This window comes from Hoplias malabaricus, chromosome 6 (assembly GCF_029633855.1).
Source record: "Hoplias malabaricus isolate fHopMal1 chromosome 6, fHopMal1.hap1, whole genome shotgun sequence".
NCBI classification, from domain to species: domain Eukaryota; kingdom Metazoa; phylum Chordata; class Actinopteri; order Characiformes; family Erythrinidae; genus Hoplias; species Hoplias malabaricus.
Genome location: NC_089805.1, coordinates 8,525,121 through 8,547,649, shown reverse-complemented (window position 1 = coordinate 8,547,649; position 22,529 = coordinate 8,525,121). Strand labels below are relative to the sequence as shown.

At 40.4% G+C, this 22,529-nt stretch overlaps 3 protein-coding genes across 7 annotated transcripts in view; 2 read left to right on the top strand and 1 right to left on the bottom strand.

Annotated features, from left to right (window-relative positions):
• Positions 1 to 2,001: 2,001 nt before the first annotated feature.
• soul5 (heme-binding protein soul5) lies at positions 2,002 to 6,010 on the top strand. The gene is made up of 8 exons (XM_066675229.1): positions 2,002 to 2,114; positions 3,040 to 3,099; positions 3,495 to 3,579; positions 4,149 to 4,269; positions 4,615 to 4,754; positions 5,190 to 5,353; positions 5,441 to 5,542; positions 5,753 to 6,010. Coding segments are annotated over exons 1-7 (651 nt in total). The 5' UTR covers positions 2,002 to 2,112; the 3' UTR covers positions 5,520 to 5,542; positions 5,753 to 6,010.
• A 3,526-nt stretch (positions 6,011 to 9,536) lies between these two features.
• On the top strand, positions 9,537 to 19,092 carry nr5a5 (nuclear receptor subfamily 5, group A, member 5). 2 transcript variants are annotated; one of them, XM_066673881.1, is made up of 7 exons: positions 9,537 to 10,190; positions 11,496 to 11,611; positions 12,235 to 12,376; positions 13,249 to 13,964; positions 16,035 to 16,154; positions 16,698 to 16,845; positions 18,076 to 19,092. In XM_066673881.1, the coding sequence occupies exons 1-7, from the start codon at positions 10,091 to 10,093 to the stop codon at positions 18,321 to 18,323; spliced, it is 1,590 nt and encodes a 529-aa protein (XP_066529978.1). In that variant the 5' UTR covers positions 9,537 to 10,090; the 3' UTR covers positions 18,324 to 19,092. The 2 variants fall into 2 exon arrangements, with proteins under 2 accessions (XP_066529978.1, XP_066529979.1); XM_066673882.1 differs by lacking the exon at positions 9,537 to 10,190 and adding an exon at positions 10,972 to 11,046.
• Positions 19,093 to 19,288: 196 nt separating this feature from the next.
• Positions 19,289 to 22,529, bottom strand: part of camsap3 (calmodulin regulated spectrin-associated protein family, member 3) — a 33,035-nt gene continuing 29,794 nt past the window's right edge. For all 4 annotated transcript variants that reach the window (XM_066673780.1, XM_066673782.1, XM_066673783.1 and 1 more), the window contains exon 17: positions 19,289 to 22,391. In XM_066673780.1, the coding sequence (XP_066529877.1) occupies positions 22,089 to 22,391 (303 nt within the window). In that variant the 3' untranslated portion in view covers positions 19,289 to 22,088. The remainder of the gene's footprint in view (positions 22,392 to 22,529) is intronic.

The window sequence follows — 22,529 nt, the reverse complement described above, 5'->3', positions numbered from 1 at the left end:
CTGTACATTTCCCTTGTTTGAAGCGCCCTCTAGGTGCCCTCTAAGTGGTCATGAAAGGTGTTATTATAAGTTCAGACTTCTTATTGTTCTGTCTCTTGATTCCTTCACTGATTTGCAGTTTCTGCTTCTAATATCTGCTGAGTTTAGTGTTAACTTACAGCTTACCTCAGTAGTTTAAACCATCTCACCCCACACCAGCCCTTCACATTACAAGTGTTGATTATGATATTGAATCAAATCTCACTTTCTAAGACAGTGTAGAATCATCAAATACACTTCAACGCACTTTTAAACCCAAAATATCTTGGACCTTTCCAACAGTAACTGGACTGGTTTTCATTTCCACTAACGCTAGTAGTGTTTCAGGAGTGTCAGATTCTAAGTCCCAATAAAGCTTTAAATTGTTTGACCATTTTAAACGGGGACAAACACTGCCTTCACTGAATGAATCTGTACAATGAATCTGTAATACAACCTTATTCTGGATAGTTATCTTATATTTAAATGGATAATGTGGGTAGGGTCACTGTTCTGGTACAGAAGAGAATACTTCTGGGATTTAAAATGTTTGAACATGAGCACTAGTCAGAGCTTTCAAATTCAGGTAAAGAACAGAGAAACAAAAGCCTACAGAACAAAGAGGAAAAAAGCACACTTTAGTCATCCAGAGTTTCTCAGCCTAGGAACCTCAGTAGTTAGCTCAGTTATATATACTTCTCAATAAATAAAATTTTTTATGAAAAAGATTGAACATATGACTGCAATTTTTCCATGTTAAAACTACATAGCAAAAAATTAGTGCCTTTTCTCCTGGGGTTAGAGGAGGCCTGTTCACCTCCTGCTGAAACTGTAAAGGTTGTACTGCTAGAGTTTGACTTTTAACATTTAAGAAAACAATTACTCTTACTGCCTTAAACTGAGTAGAACAGCTGGGATTACACTCCATCTGGCAATGTTCAGGGAGCAGAATTTAGATAACCACAGCACTTCAGTATTAGAAAAGGACTTTAAAGTGTCTTTTGTTTTCAAAAACACATATTTACTATTTCAGTTTAATATTGTAACATTGTATTTAACAGATTATTCATAGTAGTGCAATCCCAAAGCAGAGTGTATACTACTTAACATTAGTTCATCAAGAAACATTTGTTTATGACTTTGTCAGTACAGTCACTTTCTGTTTGCTTATGTTGCAGTTTGGGATAATTAGCATTCTCATCGTAGTGTTGTGGAACTGTCAAGTGGTGTTGGATTAGCAGCAGTTCAAAAAAGAGGTGGTGGGAAGCATGTTCTTGCCTTCACCCTTCCAGGTTGATAGCATTGTGTGTGATGGGGGTGTAGGTGGATAATAGCTATCAGGGTGGCACTGGCAAAACTAATACTTGGGAAAACTGGGATTATAAACACATTTTTCAGAACAGATTTTTTTTGTTAACACCATTTACAGGCAAAAAAAATGAGCTGCTCCATTTACAGCAAACTGGACATTTCAAATAAATTGTTGGGGGATAATTAGCTAATTTAGCCCTGCTCCAGCACAAAATATGAATGCTTATACTGAGGCCTGATAAAACGGTCTAATCTGGAAGTCTGGAAACATCTCTAGAATGCACACTGAATTACGTTGCTTACATCTTAATTACAGAGATTTGAAAAAGATTGGTAGAAAAGCCATATAAAAGAAGCTAGCATATGTTAAAAATTACGAAGGAGGTGTAAACGTATACGTTTAAAGCCTTTTTAAACCATTATCTTCGCGGATACGTTTCATAATCACTTTATATAAGAACATAAATTCAGCAGGACAAAGAAGTTGAGGGAAGGCAACCCCTTCGATACGATTGGCTAGTGGTGAAAAAACTTGTGTTATGATTGGACAATATTTCATCGCCCGCCAAATACACGAGCCAATCGTAGCGGAGAGAGGCGAGGCTTATCTGAAAACGGGTGGGAAAACAAAGTGCGGTGTGTTTTTATGTAAGGCGCTTACATGAACGAGGAGCCACGTTGGGTGGGTCTTCTTCAGCTTTCATAACACACCTACCTTTAAATAAGAGACTGGACGCCTCTTCACTGTTTACCCGAGAAGCTGCATTCTTTAAACTCGACAAAATGTAAGTACACTTTTAAATATATATTATTTTATTACTGGGGAAAAAAGTTGTTAAGACTGTTGAATTTATCCACAAAAAAAGTTTGTCATCTGTATTAAAACACTCAAATATGTATTTAAAAATATATAACATTTTGTATATACCACATTTATACATAAATCTATGGCTTTACTTAAGAAGGGACTTTTATTCAATTAAATTTTTTTAAAAACTCTTGTCAATCAGTAAACACTATAAACCAGTCAGACATTACAAAATGACCACCATTTTTCTGCACTCACTGTCCACTCTTTCGGCTCCACTGACCATACAGGTAGTTACAATTAGAGACTGTAGTTGCTCTCACTTGTTTTTTTGAACCCTTTCACCCTGTCCTTCATTGAACATGACCCCCACAAGTCCGACAGAGAGCAGGTATGATTTGGTGGTTCTGCATTCTCAGTTCTGCAGTGACACTAATGTAATGGTGTGCTGTATGCTGTCATGGTCCATGTGGATCAGACACAGCGGTACTCCTGGAGTTTTTAAACACCACATTTTCACTGAGGATAGATCGCCTACGAAAAATATCCAGCCAAGAACATCCTATGGGCAGCGCACATTAACCACTGGAAACAAAGTATGCAGAGACACTGTGGAGCTGAGAACATGAACAGTAAGAGAAGAAACAGGCTGTTTGTAATAATCTTACAGTATATCGTTGAATAAGCTTTGTCAGCTTTTCATATTCATCAATAAAGTAAATCTCACATTAAGAAAGTATTTTGAGGTATAAGAGAACTTACTAGATGATAAGTGACATGGTTTGTATAAGGCACATACATATAAATTAGACATCAGGTAAATAACAGTCTATGTTAATGTACACATTAGTTAATATGACCATGTTTGTATGCTAACATGTTCACTGATCAATTTTTGGCAGGATCGTTTTTGCAGGAACCATCACACTGCTGTTGACAGTGACTGTAGAAGCCAGGGTTGGGTGAGTTACACTCTTCTAGTCCTTCCATTATGAAGATTCTTACCATACATCTCTATTGTTATAGTCATGTCTAGTGATCAAATAGATCTGACTTTGGGCCATCTCTCTGAGTCAGACCCCAGTGTGTTTTCCCTGATCTCTACAAACTTAATTAAACCCATTATGCTCTTTTCAATCAATTAACCACAACAAGAAATATTAGTCCTTATCATTGTCCTTAAAACTCACATGATGGGGTTTTTTGCATTCAAATATTTTTAAATGAGGAAATCATAGATATGATGTATTAACATCGCATATTGTGTTTTGAAGAATTTTGTGATTTGTACTGAGAAAAGATCGCACATCACTACGATTCTAACAACCTTCTAAACATCTAAACATTTCTACTTCAGCAACTCCAGTGAGCCCACCTCCTTCTGCACAGAGACTGAGGAGTGCTTGCTGTATGATTTGGTTTGTAAGGGAGATGAATATGAGGTGAGTTCTAGAAGAGAGGTTCAGACATCTACTGCTCTGGGTGACTGTCTGTGAGGAGTGTGGTGTGTTCTCCCTGTGTCTGCGTGGGTTTCCTCCGGGTGACTGTCTGTGAGGAGTGTGGTGTGTTCTCCCTGTGTCTGCGTGGGTTTCCTCCGGGTGACTGTCTGTGAGGAGTGTGGTGTGTTCTCTCAGTGTCTGCGTGGGTTTCCTCCGGGTGACTGTCTGTGAGGAGTGTGGTGTGTTCTCTCAGTGTCTGCGTGGGTTTCCTCCGGGTGCACTGTTTTTCAAAAGTCCAAAAACACATGTTGGTAGGTGGATTGGCGACTCAAAAGTGTCTGTTGGTGTGAGTGTGTGAGTGAATGTGTGTGTGTTGCCCTGTGAAGGACTGGCGCCCCCTTCAGGGTGCCTTGCACCCATTGATTCCAGGTAGGCTCTGGACCCACCGCGACCCTGAACTGGATAAGGGCTTACAGATAATGAATGAATGAGATGTTCTTCTTGCAGTTGGATTTCAACTCGTTTATCAGTCCTGAACTCTTTGTTAAATAGCTTTTCCTTTTCCTTTATAGGTGCGTCACTATGAGGCTTCAAAATGGGTGACCACAGACACTGAATCTTATTTTATGGAGGTGGCAGTTTTTAAAAGCTTCAGGAAGCTTTTCAAATACATCACCGGTGAAAATGAACAAGGTGAGTTCATAAAGTGTGGAGTTAAAATACCTTTGAAATTAGTTGGAGGGGTGAATGTGATCCAGACTAATCATCCATCTTCAACAGAAATGTTTTTAGCCATTAAAAAATAATAGAAAAGTTCCCATATGTAGTTTACAGCGTTCCCAAAGAGCGAAGGTTGTTTCTGCAGTAAAAGGAAACTAACTGCAAATACCAGCTCAGACAATTCATTATATAATTTAGCTCAGTAATCATAGCATAACACCATATTGTTCACATTTGGAGACAAAGAGAGGGACAGTTTATACAATGTGTTTTTTTTGTACATATCTACTGCTTAATAATATGCCATTATATTTGCAGGTGCTAAAATTGCCATGACAGCCCCAGTCATAACTAAAATTAAAGAGGACGCAGACATGCTTGAGCCAGCAGTCTATAGTCTGAGCTTTCTGTTACCTTCTGCCTACCAGAAAACCGCTCCCAAACCTACGGACAGCTCTGTGAGTTTATAACACATAATCATTTCTGAATTGTTTGATGCCCACTTATGCCACAACCAGTTATAGTGGGTAGTCCATGAGAGTACAACAGGCCTCTTTATGGGTGGATAAGATGCCCCCCCCCCCCACTTTCCCCATCAATTTTTACTTTTGTTAGGCATCTGTTAGCTAACATTGGTCAATCGGGCAGCTGGGAATTTCCTGCATTTTGAGCTGTCCATTGTGTTATCAGCTGTTTGTAAAAACTCATGTCTCAGAAGAAGTCTGTAATGACCTTCACAATTCCAGACTTGTAACTCTGTGTGACTGTGCGGGACTTAGTTAATGGATGGGAAGTGGCAATGACTAAACTAAGGAGAAAACTGCTAAGAAATCCTCAACAGATTGTGTCCTGTTTTCTGAAAGATTTCTGAATTGCTTCCCTCTGAACTGCAGGTGTATTTCACTGATATGCCAGACATGAATGTGTACGTGAAGAGTTACGGAGGCTGGACCATAGCGATAACTTCTACGTATTATTCTCATCTCCTGAAAAAGTCACTTGACAACGTCCAAGCCTCTTACAATAAAGATCACCACTACAATGTTGGCTATAACAGGTACCAAGGATGTAAATCTCAGACTTTGCAATGATTCACTTAATTCATTTTCTCAGACATTTCTGTGGTGTTTATGTGTGTTTTCAGCCCCATGAAGGTGAAGGACAGACATAATGAGGTGTGGTACATAGTTGAGGGAAATCCTGTGTGTCCAACATCGGAGTAATATCCACTGCTTATCTGTCAAAGGTAAATCCATTCAGATAATTGGTGTTATGTAATAACAAAATTTGGGGAATTGGACCAAATGTGGGGCTCAGATTCACACACATTCCTAAGCCGCGCTGAACTCACTGTTTTAGGTGTGGTCCATACTAGCAAACCGTCATTATCATAAACTATATAAACAAAGAACACATCTGTTATGCTAAATCCTGGTTTTGATTTGTTCATTGTTAGGTCCAGAAGAAGCTGCAGTTTGCTGTGGACCTTGGAAGCATGTCTGTATACTTCTGTGAATTGACTTGATGGACTAAATCCTTGTTACAGTTCATATCGTTTGATAACATAATAGAGATAATAGAGAGGCATTGATTCTTTTAATACATTTCTTTGTTTAAATTTTCCCAAAGCAAACTTTTTTTTTTTACTTTAGAAATCATTCATACTGCAATTTATTGTTTAATCATTCTTCAGCTCTATAGCTTTATACTGTACTCTGGCTTCCAAATTACATTTTTAACATCGCAATTGTTGATTTAACATTTGCTAAATAAAATAAATAAATAAACGAATTAATGGATTAATCAAAATGACTCTTTTTTCACTCATTTATGCTGTACATTTTTTTTTTTTTTTTTCAATAAAAATTAACCTTGATTTTTCCTTGCAGATGCAGTTCAGCACAGGGCCGTAATACGAAACGTTTCTGTACTTCAGTGCTAATGGCTGTGAAGATACAACTGCAACTAAGATTAGTCAGTAATTGATACAGAGTTAACACACAACTTGTTAACACCTAGCAATCCATAAAATCAGCGCCCCATTTGTTAATGTACTTACAGATTTATTCTGCTCCTTCAAGGCAATATTGTCCTTTTCAAGAAACAGCACCTGAGCTTTCATAAGATCTTATTTAATTCAGCCTCCTGAATAAGAAAATATCCATCCATCCATTATCTGTAACCGCTTATCCAATTTAGGGTCGCGGGGGGTCCAGAGCCTACCTGGAATCATCGGGCGCAAGGCGGGAATACACCCTGGAGGGGACGCCAGTCCTTCACAGGGCAACACAGACACACACACATTCACTCACACACTCACGGACACTTTCGAGTCGCCAATCCACCTGCAACGTGTTTTTGGACTGTGGGAGGAAACCGGAGCACCCGGAGGAAACCCACGCGGACACGGGGAGAACACATAAGAAAATATATAATGTAAATATATAACAAAAAAAACTGACACAAAAAGGAAGGTTAAGGATCTTTTACACACAATAAATATGTCTACAACACATCTATGAGAACTGCACGGAATTAATGAATAAAAAATTTGATCTTCAGACCCAAACAGAACAGGAAGACAAATACAAAACAAATCCTACATAAATGGAATAAAAAAAAGATTTAATAATCTGTCACAAAACATAAAAAAATATGGAATAAAACGTGAAAATTGAAGTTTGTTCCAAATATTTTGGCCTATATATTTTTCTAAAGCGCTCTTTCTCGCATCACTCCACCAATTACCCATCATTCCTAGGGCGACCCTCACAGCCGGCAGTCGCTCATTGGTTCACAGTAAAGGGAGGCCGCACGCTTTGGATTCACGAAAATTGTACGTAAAAACCTGGCGCCAGGAACTCATTTGCTGCTTTGCCGTTACGCAGAAAAAATAAACGGATGTTTACTGTGGTGCGGTGAGCGAGCCGTTACAAAGCTTTACCGATGTTTTAGGGTTTTTGCACCGGTACAGCGCCTCTCCTTTTTGACTTTTTAAGACAAAATTTGAAATGATGTTAAATGTTTGTTGTGGTTTAACAGTCCACGGTTTAAACGACGTCGTGCTTCATATGTAAACACTCAGTACACAGAACAGCTGTGTAAATCGCTGTGCGTGTAGTTGGATTACATCTGAAAAATGGAGAAGGACCTATCCTTAACCCTTAACCTCCCTAATGCTGGTCTCCGGCCTGCAGAGACATTCTTCTCCTGTTTGTCCGCAGTGTGGTGAAATGGACACAAGTGGGCGCTATAACCTCACTCCAGAGCTGCTGATTATCTCAAAATGGCAATAATTGGCGGACAGATTAATAGGTCGACCACTAATTTGAGTACAAAATCAGGTGCAAAATAAGCAAGACGTATATCCCACTATTCAGCTCTAAAATTTTCAGAAAAATATCGTATTTTACGTTCACCCATTGTTTCTGTCTCCAAGCAGCTTTGCAATTACTGACAAATAGTGGATAGTGGATTGAAAACAGTGCAAGAATAAGGGTACAATAGGTACTTGGACACAAACAACAATAATTGTCTGTATAGTAATGGAAGAACTGGGAAAACCTAAAACACTATAAAGTAAAGAGGAATATTCATAACCATCTCAATAATATTCTCTGAAATGGTGTTCTGTGTATGTGTGGCTTGTCTGAGCATCCATTGTGCAACATTGTCTAAAATAAAGGATTTTTTATGAGAGAATATAGTTTGTCTCTGCTACATAGCTGATATTGTAAATGATCTTGTTTACTATAAAAGATGAACACAAACAATCAGTGTGATTTGCTAGACCCAGTTTAATGCACACAGGTTAGACAATGCTATGAAAATGTGGGTTAGATTGCACAAATGAATGGAAGTATTATGTAACACGTTCACAAAGTGCTCGCAGTCACATCACACTGAGCTTGACTGACAAAGCAAGTGATTTCTGCTACTGTCACTTAGTTAATGTTAAATCCTGGCATAGATATGATACTTACGCTGATTTATTGTGTTTTAACGTGTGGAGAAAAGGTTAAACTAACATTGCATCACGGGATCAGTACAGGACGAGGTTATTACCTGTATTAAAGCAACATCTTAACAGTAAGTTTGATCCTTCAGGTGAATATTAAAATGGTCAGGGTGCCCATGGTGGCTACAGCAATCACAGGCTTCCAAGCAGGTGCAGTGGATTGAGAGTCTGGCTGTTACAGAAGGACCCATGGGAGATGCCTATGTCAAAAAGCTGGAGCAGCCCAGTGAGTCTATGGGGTTTTTTGGGTTTTCAGGGGGGTTGCCCATTTTGGCCGTCAGTTTAACCTATCCTGGTCCTGTCACTGACCCTGGAGGGCATTCTTAAGAGGGTCGAACAACATGCCGTTGTATGCTTAGCTGAACCTATGTGTGCTTTTAGGTCCTTTACACCTTTAATTGCTACACATGGGAAAACATGGGAATTTCTTTTTTAATTCATCCGAGAATTTACATTTATGTTTCGGCACAGCTGCTCTAGATGAGGGTAGGTACATAAGCTTTGCCTGACGTAAACAAGAACTAATGACATGCAGACTGACCAATTAAATGTTTACAGAGAAGGTTATCGACCAATAACGGTAGCTCTACACTCAGACCGTCCAATCCGAAGATTTTAGGCTACTTCACCACGCCCCCTTCTCACTCAAGCGAACCAATCGGAGTAGAGGAGGGCGGGACTAGTTTGTGAACGAAACTTCTCGAAGTTCTATGTAAGCTCTAGAAAAACAAAATGCCGGACGTTTGTGAAATTCCGCCCGGACATTTTTTTAAGTCTAAAAAAGAGGACATGTCCGGGTAAAAGAGGACGTCTGGTCACCCTACTCAAAACACGTGAACTAAACTTGAACGTTACTTAGATACATGTATTTGAGTGACTAATTAATTTAGCTTCTACACTATCTCTCATGCCTTCAAGCCACTGTATTACAATTTAAATGCTTATTCTATTATGCTCACATAGTTCTGCAGACAAAAAAAATTCTGGCCTGTGTAAAAAAAAAGGAAATAATAATTAAGCTGATAAGTACAAATTTTGAAATAATAAATTAGTGCACTTTGCAGTTTGGAGCATTTCAGCTATTGTTTCCTATTATCAGCAAAAAGGGATTATATATCATCCCAGATATCAGGTCATCATATCAGTCATCTCATTCAGAATGATCTATCGCCCTTGAACTGCTTTATCTCTTTTGACGTAAGTTAATCCATAATCAAAACCCATGTTTCCTACAGTGGCTGTCTAACCTGGAGTGCTACTTTTATGGTCAGTGCCAAAGGTGCTACAGCATTTCCACATTAATCAGGAGACGCAGTCATTTTAACTGTGGCCAACACTGATTATACAGTAAGAAGTAATGTAGCCCACGATAGACTGAATTTATCAAGCACTGGTAACAGTTTTCATTTTCTAAACGTTTTATACACCTTTGCCTTCTACTGTAATGTTTACACCCACCCTCCTTTTTTAACATCAAAAATACATTGTTTTCACATCACTGTATACATTAATTACTTTTGAATAGTAATGTGTGTGACTTTTACAGTTACTCTCTCTACAGTGCCCCTGCTGTATTATGGCATGCTCCAGACAGCATAGGTGTGCCAAAGGCAGGTTTATTACCGTCAGCATGGAGCAAAGTCCTCCAGCAGGCTTTCACACAGCTGTTTGGCACTCTCTGTCTTCACCCCTGTCCCCACTCTCCTGTCCCGGGACATGCATGGCTATGAATGACAGGTGAAAAAAAAAGTCAATTTTCCCTGTCTCCTAGCGAACATGAACCTCCCAAGTTGTCACCCGGACCATTCCCAACCTCCCAGCCCTCAACCCACTGGCTACACGCAGGAACTGCTTCCACTGGACGCCCCGTCCACATGTAAGTACTGCCTCATGTGACTGGGTCAAAGCTGCTCCTGTTTCTTAATGTACCTGGGACACTGTTTTTTGTAACGGTTGTAAATTGTATTAAGTACTTTGTTTTGCTTAATTTAGGACTGAATGTCAGTCTCTTAAGAACTTTCATCTCCTGATAAATGACTTGAATGTAGTAGTGTGCAAAAGTTTAAACAAATGGAATGCTTTGTATGTTTATCTGTGTAAAGGTACGCATCCTCTATAGAGAACACACTTCAAAATGGTATTTCCTGTAGTAATAATGATTTAATGTATTTTTAATGTATTAATTAAGCAATTAAAAATAATTTTAATTAAAAGTGTGCAGTGTAGGGTGGCACGGTGGTGCAGCAGGTAGTGTCGCAGTCACACAGCTCCAGGGGCCTGGATGTTGTGGGTTCGATTCCCGCTCCTGTGAGGATTTGGTGTGTTCTCCCTGTGTCTACGTGGGTTTCCTCCAGGTGACTGTCTGTGAGGAGTGTGGTGTGTTCTCCCTGTGTCTGCGTGGGTTTCCTCCGGGTGACTGTCTGTGAAAAGTGTGGTGTGTTCTACCTGTGTCTGCGTGGGTTTCCTCCGGGTGACTGTCTGTGAGGAGTGTGGTGTGTTCTCCCTGTGTCTGCGTGGGTTTCCTCCAGGTGACTGTCTGTGAGAAGTGTGGTGTGTTCTACCTGTGTCTGCGTGGGTTTCCTCCGGGTGACTGTCTGTGAGGAGTTGGTGTGTTCTCCCTGTGTCTGCGTGGGTTTCCTCCGGGTGACTGTCTGTGAGGAGTTGGTGTGTTCCCCCTGTGTCTGTGTGGGTTTCCTCCAGGTGCTCCGGTTTCCTCCCAAAAACACACGTTGGTAGGTGGATTGGTGACTCAAAAAGTGTCCGTAGGTGTGAGTGAATGTGTGAGTGTGTGTGTTGCCCTGTGAAGGACTGGCACCCCCTCCAGGGTGTATTCCTGCCTTGCATCAATGATTCCAGGTAGGCTCTGGACCCAGCGCGACCCTAAACTGGATAAGACATTACAGACAATGAATGAATGAATGAATGTGCAGTGTAATATGTAAAAGATGTGTAAAATCTTAAAAAAATGTAATTTCTTGAAATGAGTGCTTTCCTCTATAACCACAGTATTTTCATTGTTTTCAAGATGTATTTTATGATCTTTTCACAATTTTGAAACAAAATGAGCATCTTTTACATTTCCCTTTTACATTTTCCCTTTTTTTAATCATGATTTTAAAGAGCAAATCGATGAACCAGTTGATGTCAGTTGCATAATGCAGATGTCTGTGCTCTTACTCAGCAAGTGAAATGAAGGTAGACCCTGATGTGCATCTGAAAAAAGAAGAAACCTGCCCTGTGTGTGGAGACAGAGTGTCTGGGTACCACTATGGATTGCTGACCTGCGAGAGCTGCAAGGCAAGGCCTGACAACACACAGACACAAAGTAATTATGAAGGGTGTAGAAGTAGAGTTATGTTTATAGTCATTTTTACCAGTAACACCAGAGCAGTAATGTGTTTTATTTTCTGTGTGGAGCGGGTTAAAGTTTGGCTGTTGATTTAATTTAATTGCCAATTATTTCAGTATCAGTTCGGCTGCCCACTGTATAGATCCAATATTGTATTCAAAGATCATTTACTGGAAGGCACAGTAACAAACCATTGAAATATATTTATGTAAAAGTGAATTATGACTCCTTCTGGTTCATTAACACAAACCAATATCATCAGAGGCACACAGGGGTAAAACAGAAGAAATGTTAAACATGTGCCTCCTGCTCTTTTTTCTTTACCCTTTCCACCTTTGCAAGTAGTCTACATCTCTGCTTGAACTGACTGTAGAATTAGTCCTGATATAAGATGCCTGATCAAGCTAATCAAGGTTACAGCTGTTCCTGACACTACACCTCCAATGCAGGGGAGTTTTCTTTAATTTTTTAAAAATTAAGGTCTTTATTAAGCAGTGGTCTTTTATTCTGTGTGAAACCATAGGAAATGCTGCTGAATGAGTCACAGCTCTCTATATCTGTCTCTCTCTAGGGCTTCTTTAAGCGTTCTGTGCAGAATAATAAGCACTACACCTGTGCTGAGAGGCAGAGCTGCCCTATGGACCTAGCACAAAGAAAGAGATGCCCCTACTGCCGCTTCCAGAAGTGCCTGGCTGTGGGCATGAAGAGAGAGGGTATGCTCCTACACTCCTATACAAATACACACACACACAGTTTTTATCCTTATCTTTATCGGGTCTTTTCTATTGCCCTCTGAGGTTTCACTTCTATGCTAAATGTAGCTAAATGTGGATGTTGAGTTGAATTAAGTCCCAACAAATGTACCCCAATGTCTGAAATGTTATAATCCTCAGTGTTGGTCTCCACAAAGAAATTAAGGCAAGTGTGTCAGTGAGAGCTGGATCATTCCTCAATGCTGTGATATGTGTGTGCTCCAGCCCTTATTCCTTTTATCTTTGAACCCATAAAACAGCAGCAGCAGGAGACTTTGATGTCAGAGAGATAATGAAGTCTGAAAATGCACTGTACAGAAAGACAAAAGGGACATATTCAAGAAAAGCATAGGTGATTTTATGCTGTATAACAAAGACTTTTCACAAAATCAGATGTAAGATTGGCTTCCAGGCCTCTCTTGATTGTAGAAAGTTGCTGTTCTAAGATATTTTATTACTAGATATTCGCAGGTAAGTGTACTGTCATTTACAATGTATTTCTCTATGACTTCGCTCCAGCTTTACTGATCTGTTGCAGTATTAGACATTATTTTGGATGCAGTAAAACCTCAGGGGTCCTTTACAATTACATTTGGTGGAAGGTCATTTTTTTTAGCATTCCAGAGATTTATAAGTAATATTTATAAGTAATAGAAATGTAAGCTCAATCAGAATGAATTGTTCAATATAAATAAAGACATTATCTGTAGTAATAGTAGTAGTAGTATGTAAAACAGTGTTGAGTGTCTATTACATCCGTAATCGATAAAACCCACCTTTCTAAGTCTTTCTGATGTAGCACTGTCTTTCTTGTTTTCTGAATATATTCAAAGCTGTGCGAGCAGACAGGATGCGGGGAGGACGGAACAAGTTTGGACCCCTCTATCGTCGGGACAGGCAGCTCAAACAACAAAGAGGGGGCTTCCATCACCAAGCCAACACTGCCCACTACAGGATCAAAGTGGAAGGACCACAAGTGCCTTTACCTGTATTATCAAATGACTTTCACCTGCTGCCCAGCCCTTTCCCAGCTGCCCTCGGGCCTGACCCCTTCCACCAGTCACAGCACATTCCCCCAGACATGGGGCAACCAGAGCTCCCTGTGGTGCTGGACTGCAGCATGACCAGAGACAGAACAATAACCGGATCAGCCCTTTCCTATGCTGGACTCTACCATCCTGGTTTCCATGGTTACCCTCATGAGACGAGGGAGATTCCCTTTAGCTACAGTCCAGCTTCCATAACACCCCCCACACCCAGTGGAACACACTCTCTTCCCTCACCTGTGCTCACATCCTCTTACACACACAAACCAGCCTCCTCAGACCCTTTTGTGTCTGCCATGTGTTTTCTGAGTGAGCTGCTGCAGGGTGAGCCAGATGAGTCTCAGGTCAGCACTCGAGTGGTGGACAGTCTCCGGAGAGAACAGGCGAGTCGCGGAAAACATGACAGACTCAACACCTTCAGCATCATGTGCAAAATGGCTGATCAAACGCTGTTTGGCCTGGTGGAGTGGGCCCGAAACTGCTCATTGTTTAAGGAACTTAAGGTAAAAAAAAATGGTCGTAAGCTAAGGTCCAGTGACTTCCTATTTGTTAATTTAGGGCTGGACGATATGTTCAAAATTTATATCACGATATGTTTGTTAATTTCAGTCGATACAATATAATTCCGATATTGATATGAACAATATAAAAGCCACTGAAAAACTGTGAATAAAAAACAAGATATATGACATCACAATCCAACATAAATCTATTGGCTTTGTCAATATTAATTTTAAAATTTGTTTTAAATATAACTGATGAACAGCAGTCAGTGACAGATTACGTAACTAATGTATATTGAAATATTGAAAATGTGTTTAAAAATCAAATCGTTTTTATTGAAATATTCTATATTGTGATAGATATTGATATTGAAATATTGTCCAGGCCTACGTTCAATTAATTTCTACTTAATGCATCTATTATTACGTAATAAGTGTTAAGGAAACAAAACAGTTGTATACAAAAGCCCAGCCACAACATGTGGATGAAATCATTTTGATTTCACTATATTTGTGATATCACAACAATTAAATTATTGTTGCTCTATAAGAAAATTATATAGAAAATGAATCATGATTAAGCATGTCTTGGTTTCTTTGTGGTCAGGAAGGAAATGAATAACAGCACAGTTCCTTAGGATTAATTAATTAATGGATCTGAAGAGTGAAGGCAAAGTTTAATTTCTCCACCATCCGAAAGGATAGTTTGCTCATCACATTTAAGCTTTTAATGTCATTATTACACATTAATTATTGAATGTTATTTTCTGTTTTGCACATTTACGTTTAGCAAAACTGACAGGTTTATATAACGTTTCACCATTACTACAGAGTGGGCCATTTATATGGATACACCTTAATAAAATGGGAATGGTTGGTGATATTAATTTCCTGTTTGTGGCACATTAGTATATGGGAGGGGGGAAACTTTTCAAGATGGGTGGTGACCATGGCGGCCATTTTGAAGTCAGACATTTTGGATTCAACTTTTGTTTTTTCAATGGGAAGAGAGTCATGTGACACATCAAACTTATTGGGAATTTCACAAGTAAAACAATGGTGTCCTCACCTGTAACTACAGATACTGGAAGCCTGTGCTAGCATTTCTCCTGCGGTGTTGCTATCAGTGTGAAGAGTGGGAGAAGAGGGTTGCATTGACAATCCAACACAATGGGCAGCACTTTGAACACATTTTATAAGTGGTCAGAAACTTGCAAATAACTCATGAAAGAATAAAGTTACATTAAACCAAGCACGCCATTGTTTTTCTTGTGAATTCCCAACAAGTTTAATGTGTCTCATGACCCTCTTCACATTGAAAAACCAAAAGTTGGATCCAAAATGGCTGACTTCAAAATGGCCGCCATGGTCACCACCCATCTTGAAATGTCCCCCCCCCCCATATACTAATGTGCCACAAACAGGAAGTTAATATCACCAACCATTCCCGTTTAATTAAGGTGTATCCATATAAATGACCCACCCTGTACAATTTCCAGCTTGCATTACACAAATACATCACAATCATAGGAAATCCTCCCCACAGAACTGTAAAGACTCCGCTGGTGTAGACATAATGTCCTTAATTAAATATCAATGTCTTCCATCTGCGTTAACCACTCACCCCCTGGCCTCATTAACGTTTATGGGAAGAATGCTACGTCCCTCTTTTCCCTCTGCAGACTGTAGCATCTACAGTGCTTTCTTTATGGTAATGAGTGGTGCTCTATCACACTGAAGAGTACAGTTCCACTATACAATGCTATTCCTTTGCCGGAGGGTCTTTATTTTTCTCTAGGCAAAGCTTGGAATTATGGTTAATGACCTTAAATTTATGGGACTGAATGCTAGCAATTTCTCCCATCGATGTTCCCACAAATTTCAGCTGTAATCTCAACAGTGTAACGATGTTAGTTTTAAAATACTAGCAAAGTCTTTCAGTAAAAGACTAAATTAAAACTGTTTTACTTTTAAAGGAGGGCCTGACAGACAACGCTCTTGCTTTCTTCAGCACTGGTGAACACAGGGACATCTGCACCACCTGTCATTATAGTGTGTAATATTTTGCAGGTGGAGGATCAGATGGTGTTGCTGCAGAGCTGCTGGAGTGAGCTGCTGGTTCTGGATCACCTGTACAGACAGGTGGCTTATGGGAAGGACGGCAGCATCTACCTGGTTTCAGGGCAACAGGTCTGCACATTTCTGTAGTTTTGTACCATGCTAATGTAGCTAATGTAGCTAACAAGTTATAAACGCACCCTCTCAAAAGTGTGTTCCTGCCTTTCACGCAATGATTCTGGAATGTCTCCAGTCCCATTGTCACCCTGAGCAGGATGTAGCAGTTACAGAAAATGCATGATGGGAGCTACAATCTTGGGAGTTATGGAATTAGAGTGTTGTTTGTGATCCAGAGCTATTTTATCTTGAGACTGAATGGAATCAAAGCCTAACAATAAAAGAACAAAAATTACAGACAAGCTACAGGCCTAAAGCTGACTATAATTGCTGATTTAGTACTCCAGCCTGCATTTGTTGATTAGTGATGTATTACATCCATTAGCTGCATTATCTTTGAGGCTCGACTGAAAAACGAAAGAAGCCAACTTCAGTGACATCAGTACTGGAGTGACTTCAGGACTATACTGAACTTACCCATGTTTTATGAAGAGTTCCATTTTCCTAACGTAAAAAATGAGCCAGTTACATATCTATATCCCTCCTTTTCCTCTGCAGATTGTAGTGTCTACAGTGCTGTCTCAGGCGGGACAGACGCTCAGTAGTCTGGTGTCCAGGTCGCAGGATCTGGTGGCCAAACTCAGGGCCCTTCAGCTGGACAGGCAGGAGTTTGTCTGTCTCAAATACCTCGTTCTCTTCAACCCAGGTGAGACATGATAAAGCCAACATCTTGGGTAGATTAGTGCCAGCACTTGCATTATTTGTCTGGTGCTATACATATCGCAGTATTAAAAATGTCCCTGACAACAACTAGCAAAAGATAAATGGTCTGCCTCTGGTAGAGCCGGTGTGTCATGGAAAATGAGAACAGTGCAATTTTCCTTTTGTGTCAACAGGAAACTAATTTTAAATGAGGATATATATACAATTATTTAAATGTAGTGTTTCAAAACTGTTTTTCTGCGTTTCCTCCACTTCCCCAACCCCTTCCACTTTCTGTGCTGTTCAGGCTGTGGCGCAGCAGGTAGTGTCGCAGTCACACAGCTCCAGGGGCCTGGAGGTTGTGAGTTCAGTTCCCGCTCCGGGTGACTGTCTGTGAGGAGTGTGGTGTGTTCTCCCTGTGTCTGTGTGGGTTTCCTCCCACAGTCCAAAAACACACATTGGTAGGTGGATTGGCAACTCAAAATTGTCCGTAGGTGTGATTGTGTGAGTGAATGTGTGTGTGTGTGTGTGTCTGTGTTGCCCTGTGAAGGACTGGCGCCACCTCCGGGGTGTATTCCCGCCTTGCGCCCAATGATTCCAGGTAGGCTCTGGACCCACCTCCACCCTGAACTGGATAAGGGTTACAGATAATGAATGAGTGAAAAAAAATGACAGACATATGCAGATAAATGCAACACCAGCCCCATCCACTGTGTTGATATATCCATGTGATTTGTCCATCTATCTTAATTAATTAACGATTACCAATACAGACATCTAAAGCATGCACTCAGATTTTGACAGAAATGCTTCATGTGGTATTGCACGTCCTGTGATGTGAGTATTGGTCATGCACACATTGCAGTGACGATGCTGAAACGATATATCGTGCAGCCCTACATTTCAATGCACTTTTTAACTTACCCTTTTTCAACTCACCTCACTATTTCCACTTCATAAGGTTCATAGTAAGAGAACCTCCCAGGGAGGGCTTGTATTTGACAAAATCCATGTTAAATACAGTATTCAAACAAGGCCATAAAATTGTATAGTTCAGGGTTGTCATTTCTCAAACATTTGGTGCTTTTTAAACCTGTTAATTACACTGCTGATTTATAGAAGTCTGGTTGAGCAGTGATTTCCAGGATTGTCCACTTATAACAGAGTAATATTACAGCACTATGACACTACTGTATTTTTTACTCTAATGGTGTAACACATGGATATGTTACAGATGTGAAGTCAGTACAAGACCGGCAGCAGGTGGAGCGCACTCAGGAGCGGGTGAACAGGGCTCTGATGGAGCACACAATGCAGACTCACCCTGGACACACTGATAAATTCGGGCAGTTGCTCCTGCGGTTGCCAGAGGTGCGCAGCATAAGTCTGCAGGTGGAGGAATATCTGTATCAGCGCCACCTGCTGGGAGACCTGCCCTGCAACTCACTGCTCACGGAAATGCTGCATGCAAAGCACAATTGACACAGCCTTACCCGTCACCTGCTGGAAAATTTAAAAATACCTTAATGCCTTTCAGTTTCCTCAACCCTAAAGCACTTAGGACAGCAAACAAAAACGTACAGTACTGTGCAAAAGTAAGAGACCATGCTAAATTAATTTTATCGCCAACTTAAAAGGCCATGAAAGCTGCACACGGTGACAGTTAACGCTATGTGCCTGAAAAGATGCTGAAAAGATTATTGATAATAGGCTTGAATAGTAAACAGAAGCTGCTGGTGTTGTCAGAGCAATGGACTGTACCCGAGAGCCACGACCTCAACATCACTGAATATGTTTGGGATTACTTGCAGGAAATTGTGAAAAATGTAAAATGCAAACAACAACTTTGAAGACTGACATATTGAGGTGTGAAAAAATTGAAAGCATTCCTATGATAAGAAAGCTGTGTTTAAAGTAGTTGAAGCTTCTGTGTGTTATTTCCTCTGACACAAAAAATTCAAGGCATTTTTTTCTGGCAATTAACCATGAGAAAGATTATCTTTAACTTTTGCCTCGTACTGTAACCACACAATAAACAAGTAAAAGGCATCCCTTTTTTAAAAAAACCTGGGAGATTTTCCACAATGCAGGATTTCTCAGTTAGCCAGCTAACGTAAGCCCAAAGCTGAGGACCATCCAATAGGTACCACCCTCAGCTCTGGCTTGACTATGGGCTTGAGTTAGCTGGCTAAATGAGAAATCCTATGTTGTGGAATAGCCCCATGGACTGTTGAGATACAAACCCCATAAAGAGAGTGCAATATTTCTGTAACTATTGTTAATAAAAATGTGTTCAAATTAAAATGCATCTCTGTGTTCAACTGCCCCAAAAAACTATGAAAGTGACATGAGCACAAAATAAAAAGACGAAAACCTTTATGGAATGAACAGGATGATTTAAAAATGATTTTATTCATCAGATCAGTGTGATCTGACCAACAGTTCTGCAATTATGAACAAATCAGGGAGAAAATAAGACTGAACATGAACATGGTGAACAAAATAAGAAATGGCCAGTATTTCAATGTGCCTTTTAAAGTATGAAATGAACGTGTGAATCACCAACTTACCAGAACATAAATAATAAAAATCTGAAACTAAACACAGGAAAAATAATAATAATAATAATAAGAATTGCAGCTAGCCTTTACCCCAATAAATAAACCATAACCGACATAACATTCTAGGAGGATTGCACAGACTCCAGTTTCATCACTAGGATAACTTTCATCACTATGATCGCTCACATGGACCAAGACAAACACAACTTACACACGACTTCACTGTCCATTCACTTCACACAGAATCTTACTCAACCACACCACAAACAATGATTGTATTTATATAAAAATATTCACATCTTCACTTCAGATAAGCGAATACCTCTTTATTAGCGAGAGGCAGTTTCATTTTTTCCTCCATTCTAAGAGCCAGCAGAGAGCAGTCTGGCTGAAATTGTTCTAGTGCTTAATAGATAAAGTACAAACTGCCCCAATGTCCTCTGAGGAAAGAGAGACGGGGCACTTGCATCATGCCCAAAATGAATAAAGGCCAATATATTTAAACTGGAGCTATTTCTCAATATCACTGTTTAGGTCCAGGACAGCACTATCCTGAGTTAACATATTAAAAGAATACTCCAGCATTTATCAACCTGATTTATATCTGCAACATCCCCAGCACACCATTCACTACAGGTGATAGCATTCATGTGTTGCCCTGTACTTAGAGAAGAACTGAAAGAGTGTTGACTCAAAGCTGCTTTATTATAGAAGCCAGTAGGCAGTGGCTGAGCGAACACTCAAGTCAAAATAATGGGTAAATAATTGTTCTGTCAGGAATGGGACTAGGGAACGTGAAAGTGACTACAACCACTTTTTGTTGTTGTTGTGGCTTTAGTATTTACTAAAAAAATGTTAAGAACACTTTGACAAGACATTCTCTCATAGTGGTTCATTCATTACGTTTCTATAACCACTTTAACCTGTTTCTTTAAGCCTACGAAGAATCACTGGGTGCAAGGTAGGAACACTCCCAAAACAAGGCACTACACACTCACCCAGTCACTCCCAATCCAACTACCAGCAACTACCAGTTTTTGAACTGTAGGAGGAAACCCACACAGACACAGGGAGAACACCCCACAATCCTCACAGCCAGTGACCTGACACGGGTTGATCCCAGAACCCTGGAGCTGTGTGACAGCGTCACTACCTGCAGCAGTGTTATAATATTCATGTTGATATTCCTATCAAAGGGAGTCGGTCTTTGATTTCAGAACCTACAAATAAAATTGAGTATTCTTTTAACATGTTAAACTATCACTACAGGTCTCTGTTAGCTCGCCTGCTTAACATCACAGAGGGTGTATTAACCCGAAATAAGTGGAAGTTGATCAAGGTTCTGTAGATGTGACCTTTATTCGAATTCGCTCTCCCTTATCTCTCGCTCTCTTTCTCTTTCACTCTCACAAACATACTCACATCCACACCAGCGTGCGACTCCTGACGCTGAAGCCACAGGCAGCTTATTTATACCATTACAAATCCTCTCTTCCATATACAAATCATCAAATTAGAAAAGAATCATTAACAGCATTCATGATATACATTAAATCATCGTTGAATTGGATTCCTCCTCACAATCGTTTTTTTTCCTTCCCCAGTGACACCTGAAGAGAGTAGAAATGAATCGGTGATCACAGATTGTGACATCTTTTTTTCTTCATTCATTCGCAACGAACTGAAAGAGATGGAAGGAAAACCTATACGGGCCGAGTTTTAACCCGGTTCACCTGAGGTCCAAAGGCTATTGTTACTGGGATAAATATGTCAAAAATTTGCGTTTTAAAAAACACATCCAGATGTCTACAGCTAAGTTGAAGTAAGGGCTAGTCAGAGGACAGGGCTGCAGTGTGAGAGTTACAGGCACGTCCTCAACACACTACAGCACATGCCTTCACTCTTTATCATACAGTTAGGCACAGTAGCATGAATAACCATGGCCTCTTCCTCCCATTGGAAGATTTCTAAAAGCCCAGCCCACTGGACTGACTGGCCATTGACAAGAGACCGTGGGAAGCCCTTGGCTGGCTTGTGCCCTACATTCATTAAGGGGCAATGATAGTCTGTATTTAGATGTGATGTTCTACTATGCACCAGGTTCAGAGTTTGGAGTTTCATGGATGCGAGCCAGTGCCCTGGACAGGAAGGGCTAGAGAGGAAGAGGAAGAGAAAGGAAAATAGAGATGATGTGTATATAAAAAGACAGGAAAGGGAAGTAGGAAGAGGAAGATTGGAAACGGAGGCTAAGCTCCAGTTTAATGGCATGTCCTTAAAGCAGCGTCAGTTTTGTCAGTGCCTCGTCCCATTCTGAACAGCCAGAAGGTCACGTTGGAGATGAGCGAGTGGGATCAGACAAGAGAAAGGCAGGGCTAAATGGGAGAGGTCACTTCATCTATACGCTCAGTAATTCCTGTTGGTCACAGCACCATAAAAGGCGTTGTGTTGTGACATTTTTAGAGATTGGCGTTTTTTTTAACTTTCCATCTGATAATTCAAAACAAATGCAGATGGAGGTGCTCAGAAGGGCTCTGTTGAATCTGAGGGACCACTGATTGTGGGGTATTCTGTATTTGCCACAATTTAATTCCCCTTTTGGAGCCATGCAAAACCAGCTCTGACACTGCTCCTGTGCTGAACTTGAGTCTGAAGGGAGACAAATTAGAGTAGGACAGTGCCACTGGTTTTACTTGGGGGTTCCGAGCTTTTTCGGTGTCCCGGGACGCTTGCTCTGCCAAAGGTGTCCAGGGATGGTGAAGGCATCCACGCTCATGGACATGGTTTTGGACGGGATTGTAGTGAACTGCTTGCGGTCAGAGCTGTACTTGTAGATGGACTCCACCATGGCAGGGCTGATCACCCGGGGGCCAATTCCCGTCAGACGCACCAGCTCCTCTGTCTCTGGGTTCATGGTGTAAACCGCACGGAACTGGCAACTGGAGTCCCGGAACAAGATGAGGAAGTGGTTGGCTGTACTTTTCTCCATTTCCTACAGCGAAAGTATGAATAAAAATTGAATGAGGAAAATCATATAAAAGTATTTTTTTCTATATTATACAGAACAACTTTTAAAAATCCTCAATTTATAGAATTATTTAAAGCCATGAACAAGAAAGAAGGAACCAGT

Excerpts from the sequence above, each read along its gene's own strand:
- nr5a5 (XM_066673881.1), top strand. The coding sequence starts at position 10,091 with ATGAACCTCCCAAGTTGTCACCCGGACCATTCCCAACCTCCCAGCCCT. Across the intron at positions 10,191-11,495 it reads ACTGGACGCCCCGTCCACAT|CAAGTGAAATGAAGGTAGAC; the intron begins GTAAGTACTGCC and ends GCTCTTACTCAG. Across the intron at positions 16,846-18,075 it reads CCTCGTTCTCTTCAACCCAG|ATGTGAAGTCAGTACAAGAC; the intron begins GTGAGACATGAT and ends GATATGTTACAG.
- soul5 (XM_066675229.1), top strand. Across the intron at positions 3,100-3,494 it reads ACTGTAGAAGCCAGGGTTGG|CAACTCCAGTGAGCCCACCT; the intron begins GTGAGTTACACT and ends TTTCTACTTCAG. Across the intron at positions 3,580-4,148 it reads GTAAGGGAGATGAATATGAG|GTGCGTCACTATGAGGCTTC; the intron begins GTGAGTTCTAGA and ends TTTCCTTTATAG.